The sequence below is a fragment of the Phodopus roborovskii genome, unplaced genomic scaffold (genome assembly GCF_943737965.1).
Source record: "Phodopus roborovskii unplaced genomic scaffold, PHOROB, whole genome shotgun sequence".
NCBI lineage: Eukaryota > Metazoa > Chordata > Mammalia > Rodentia > Cricetidae > Phodopus > Phodopus roborovskii.
In genome coordinates, this window is record NW_026126447.1 from 27,279,130 (window position 1) to 27,285,129 (window position 6,000).

Below are 6,000 nucleotides of genomic sequence, written 5' to 3' on the forward strand. Positions count from 1 at the left end.
TCCAGAAACTTGACAAGTTCAAAACGCGGGGACGGGTTTACCAGGACTCGGACTAGAACCGGCGGCCCCGGGGACCCGGGCACTAACAATGAGGTCCCGTGCGCGCCCGCGCGGCTCCGCAGCCCGGCTCTTCCGAGGGGGCCGCAGCTCCGGGGTGTGGGGGCGCGGCGCGGCGCGAGGCGAGGCACGCACCTGCTGCAGGGAGCCCGAGACGCTGGAGGACGAGTCGGTGCTCCTCCGCTTTCGGCGCTCGCTCCGTTCCGCGCCGCCCGCCACACTCGCCCCGCCGCCGGCGCCCCCGCAGCAGCCGCCGCTCCCGCAGCCGTCCGCGGTGCCGCCCAGCACGGGCACCAGGTCCGGGGCCGCGAGCGCGGCGGCCGCCTCCTGCCCGCTCCGCTTGCGCCGCTTCTCCCGGGAAGACTTCTTCCCCGTCATGGTCCCCGCGCCACCACCATCGGCGACAGCCGGCCGTCTCTGCAGCAACAGAACACCGCTTCCGTAGCGGCCGGCGGGGCTGTCGCAGGCTTGGCGTCACTTCCGGTCCCGGCGCGCTTCGCACTGGGTCGTTCCTGGAGGAGGGACCGGGACGTGCTGTGCCTGCTGCTGAGGTCTGGAGTTTGAAAGGTGACGATTGGGCCAATCGGGTTCAGTTTTGTTTTGTTTTGTTTTGTTTCAGCCTCTGCGGAGATGGGGTAGATGGAGTTTTCCATCTGCGGAAGATGAACTTTTCCAAGAGCGCTTTGCCTTCCCGATAGCTCTTTTTAAATGGTTCTCAGTTTACAGATAACTTTCCTGAGTAATTTTCCTTTGCCTCCAAATTCCACGCTTGATACCAAGAACGATGTAACAATAAAAAGAATTCCAGGGGGAGAAAAAGTCTGTGATGTATTTATTTTTATTATTTTATGTGCTTCGATGTTTTGCCTGCATTACATGTATGTCTGTGTGAGGCTGTCAGATCTTGAAAGTTACCGATAAGTTGTGAGCGGCCATGTGAGTGCTGGGATTTGAGCCTGGGTTCTCTGGGAGAGCACTCAGTACTCTTAAGCCTCTGAGCCATTTCACCAGCCACATTGAGCATTTTTTTTTTTAAGTGTACTTGTAAAGACTTGTTTAAGAATAGCGATCTTGTTCTTCCGTATCTTTTCCCATTAATACTAATTTCAAGGCTTGATTCCGTGTAACATTTAAAGAAATGTGGGCGTGGGGGAGTAAAACGTTTAAAAAGAAAGGCTCCGGCTGTAGGATTTCACAGTGTTTAGCAGTGTGAGCTCAGAGTTTATTAGAGTCAAGAAAATGGCCAGCTGTAGAGATGAGTTCTAGCTGCCTTAATAAAAGCTCCTCATATGGCCTAGGGAGAGGAACTCCTTAGTTGTTTTGTTTCTGAGGTGACCCAGCACTGTTGTCTAGTCAAAGGCAACTCTTGCCCTTAAGCTGTCTCTCTCTAGAATAGGTGGAACTATAAACCCACTGCACTGAATTTGAACAGGTTTACGACTTCGTCTGGTTTTGTTGTTGCTGTATGACATTAAAAAAATACATCTCTCATGGTAAGAGTTTATCTGGAGCTATTTTGAGTGACCATAGCCCAAGGGCCCAAGGAATGAAGATTTAGATTTTTCCATATTCCATGTTCCAACCTGGAAGCGGTTTCATGAATATACATACATACATACATCTCAAAGATAAATCAAGACAAATTTAAAATACAATAATGGGTACACCCACCCAAGAGACAGATACATTCACATGAGGGAAGGCACTATCCTATAGGCCCAAAATTTTACCTGATTACATTCTTAGCTCTTGGATTGATAATAGCTAGTGTTCTATTAAATTAATAGCTCCTAGGAGGCCTTTATTTCCACAACTTGTTAATTCAGATTGTCACATCCAAAGGAAACTCCAATTCCCCAAAATCCAAAAGGCATTCCAAATATTCAGAAATGAATTCAACCTGGACTGTCTGAAGACTTCTGGAAGTTAGATTGAAAACAGCATTCCTTGGGAATTCCTTAGTAAAGCTGTTCCCCATCTGCCAAAAGGAATCATTCCCCTGACCTCTGGCAGAAGGGACATGTGACTACCTGGGGTGCCTATCAGCATATCAAAGCCCATGCTGGTCTCCAGGATCCTTGGGTATCACAGGTACCTGTCACACATTTCAAAGTTCATGCTAGGCTTCTAACCCTTCTCACCCTCTACCCTGCCCTAAACTCCTACTCCTCATGGGTTTCCCTCCCCCCAGCTACTCGATCTACACAGAACCCTGGCACTCTCCCTGTGTTTTCTCTATTGTCTATCCCCTGCTCTTCTCCCCTCTCTCACAGATAGCCCTGGCCATCAGTCTACTTCTTTCTTTAGTGTGGATTCTCCCGCATGCCTCTGGCTGTTCTCTCATATCTACAATTAAAAAAAAAAAAAAAAAACCTACCCCTTAACCATACCACACAGCAGCCATGTCAGCTTACTTACACACAGATAACAGAGTGGGGAAAGAAATGGCTGCTCCTGCATGCTAAAACTAACTCAAGATAAAGGAATTAGTCTCTGAAAAGACAAAATTCCATCCCTCAGCACTGAAATTCCAATCCACTCTCTGACCACACAGGCTCCTTCCATTTGAGGGGAGGAGGTCATTGTTCACAGTCAGACACAGCTTCATTTCAGGAATTTTTTATCACAGTTGTTTTGGGAAGGATTGCTCATAGCCCTGGTTGGCCTACAACTCTGTACAGCTAAGGATGGCCTTGAACTATTTCTTGAGTTTTTGTTGTTGTTTATTTGTTTAGTTTTGGCTTTTAGATTGATGCATGTTTTAATGTATATAAATGTGTTACCTGAATGTGTCTATGTGCACCACACTAGTGTCTGGTGCCCTCAGAGGTCAGAGGAGGGCATTGAGTCCCTGGAAATGAAGTTACTGATAGTTGTAAGTCACCATATGGATGCTGGAGGGGGATCCAGGAACTCTAGAGAAGCAATAATTGCTCTAAACTGCTGCACCATTTCTGCAGCTTTAGCCTTGAACACTTGATCTTCCTGCTTCCCCTTCCCTGGTGCCGGGCTCATTGACATGTAACACCTAGCAGTTTGTATATGCTAAGCAAGCACTGTCGAGCCACATTCTTGACCCCATATTGAAGTCTTCTTAAACAACAAAATTTTGTTAAAACAATTTTCTTATTTTCACTTATTGACAAGGATAACAGGATGGGGGTGCCACACAAACTCTGGTGCAGTCTGTGTGACATGGTGAAAACCGTGTTCTCAGGCCAGAGGCATATGTTCCTCAGAACTTAGTCTCCCTGAGGTCCCTGGCAGCCTGCCTCTACCTGATGTTCCAGTGCGCTAACCAAATTCTTTGGATTTGGGTTCTGTACCTTATCATTCTTGATTTTTATGGCTATAGTTAGTACAACAGGTCCTGGCCAAGTCTTGGTGGGTCGTGGCCCATTCGATGTTCCAGGAAGTGTTCCTGATGGTATGGCCACTTCACAGCCAACAAGAAAAGACACCAACAAGCCTGATGACCTTCAAACGGGAATGCCAGACCTGAGTCAACGAAGGTTCATGAACTCTTCTGATCAGGATCTCCCATTTTTTCAGGCTCTGTTAAAAGTCAAATGGAAGGAAAAATGAAACTTTTGGAGATGTTCTGAATCCATTACAACAGTAAGAGTTATTTGTTAAGAATCCAGACATAGTGGTGAAAGGGTAAAAGTTCAGAGACTAGTAGGGAAAAGACCCAGAGAGTTCACCAGGAGCAAGGAAGAACAGTCTAGAAATTCCTACTACTACTACTATGATTTATGGTAGAAAGCATTACTTACTCAGAGGAAGATGGTGGGCTCCTCCAGCAAATAGGGAAACTCCTCAAACACTCAGAACCACAGCCCCCCTCCTATGCCATATACAGAGGTCTATGATGAACAAGGAAATCGATGGGTAAATATAGAAGGAGACAAGGTATTATACTATACGCTCAGTTTTATGGAAAGATTGGCTAGAGCTAGACCTCCTTGGTGTTTGTTTAAAAAAAAAATCAAGACAGCTTGGTTCTCAGAGGGTACTTCCTGCTCCCTTCTTTTAGTTTCAAAATAAGTTGTCAACATGTAACCACTCATCAGATGTGACTATGTATAACCTGTCATGGGGTCAAATATTAGTTCCTAAATCATGTGTATATATCTGATGCTCTCACTGAGTAAACTTGCAGCAGATCCAAAGGGCATCTCTGTGTGTTGTGTCTGTCTGTCACTCGCTGAATCCTTACCTACCTGAGTACCAGAGTCCTCATTCTCCCACAGGAGGAGCCCCCTGACTGAGTCCATCCATGGTGGAGTGGGGGGTGGGGGTGGATGGAGGGGTGAGTATAGAATGGCTCAGTGTTAATAGCTTACATTGCTGCTCCAGCATCCAATACCCTCCTCTGATCTCTATAGGCACCTGCATTGTACACATACTCCCACACAAACACATATAAGTACAAATAACTTAAAAAATGCATTTCAAAAATATCAACATTTTAACCATTCCATAAAAGAAATGTGATAAGAAAGTGGCCTTTACACCTTGCAGACACATCCCCCCATGGAGGGATACTCCCTTAACCTAGAGACAGGAGAGAAGTCCTAGTCCCTACTTCAAATGACTTGACAGATTTACATGACCCCACCTGGATGGCATTGCCCTACATGTGGAATTGGGGTGGGGGGATGGGAAGGAAGGGTGGTCAGAGTGATGTGAGGGGGGAGAGAGGATAAAAGGGAAAGGGGGGAGAGAGGGAGGGAGGAAGGGGGAACTGGGATCGACATGTAAAATAAAAAATAATAATAAAAATAAAAATAAAGAAAAAAAAGAAAGTGGCCTTTACAGGGATTATTTATTATTTATGGCACCACTCAGAAGAAACCTGCAATGCTAATATTCTACATAACTATAGCTGTACTCCTTGAGTTTTCCCTGAACGAAAGGATTCCGACCTCATTTTTTGTGATGTTTCTAGCCTCTCTTAGTTCCCTATTTTGATCAAAATTTTTCCCTAATAAGTGTGAATAAAAAAACTAATAGTTCTCAAGAGTTCTGAATGTACCTTGACTGGGCAGTAATGATACTGACCTTTAATCCCAACACTCAGGGGGCAGAGGCAGGTAGATCTTTGTGAGTTCAAGGTCAACCTGGTCTACAGAGTGAGTTTCAGGACAGCCAGGGCTACACAGAGAACCCCTGTTTCATAATAATAATAATAATAATAATAATAATAATAATAATAATAATGATAACCCTAAAGATCTCATGTTTCTAGAAAAAGTTATTCCTAAGTAGTTGTCACACAAAGCTGTAGTTATGAGGTTTGAACTAAATTTTAAATAACAACACAGAGTGAAGGCTTTGGTCATGTAATGCAAAATAAAATAAATAGAATCAGTAAGGCATATCCAACTGTTGGACAGCCATACTTCTAGTAGGTTTATATGTAGTTCCAAGACACCAAGAGAGACAATAATAATTTTTGAAGGACAACAAGCATTAGTAAATGCTGAGATCTAGATCTGAAAAGGGATCCAGTTCCTACAGTAACCAGCTACCAGGTTCAGAAAGCTTAAATGCAAGCCAGCTGGAAAGTTGGTATGGCATTTTGTCCATATGGTAAGCTCAAATATCTTAGTACTTTCACACAACCTAAGAATCATTTAATCACATACAGCATGAAAAATAAAAAGACTCTTTGTGACTATAGCACAATCTGCTTTAGGGCAATCAAGCATAAGAATCTAAGTTCATATCCCCCAAACACAATGTCAACAACCAAGTCCAGTGGTATGTGCCTATAAACCTATTCCCAAGAAGAAAGATGGGAGGATCCCTGGTACTTGCTGTCCTTCTAGTATGGCCGATTCAGTGAGTTCCAGGTTCAATAACATTGTCTGGAAAAAGAAAAAAAAATACACTGAATGAAAAGTCACAGGATTTCCTAGGGCCCAAGTAGCACTGGCA

The 6,000-nt window shown here is 44.7% G+C and overlaps 1 protein-coding gene across 2 annotated transcripts in view; it reads right to left on the minus strand.

Annotated features, from left to right (window-relative positions):
* The window catches only part of Caap1 (caspase activity and apoptosis inhibitor 1), a 50,020-nt gene extending 49,495 nt beyond the window's left edge, over positions 1–525 (minus strand). For both annotated transcript variants that reach the window (XM_051188178.1, XM_051188176.1), the window contains exon 1: positions 193–525. In XM_051188178.1, the coding sequence (XP_051044135.1) occupies positions 193–435 (243 nt within the window). In that variant the 5' untranslated portion in view covers positions 436–525. The remainder of the gene's footprint in view (positions 1–192) is intronic.
* Between the last annotated feature and the right edge of the window lie 5,475 nt (positions 526–6,000).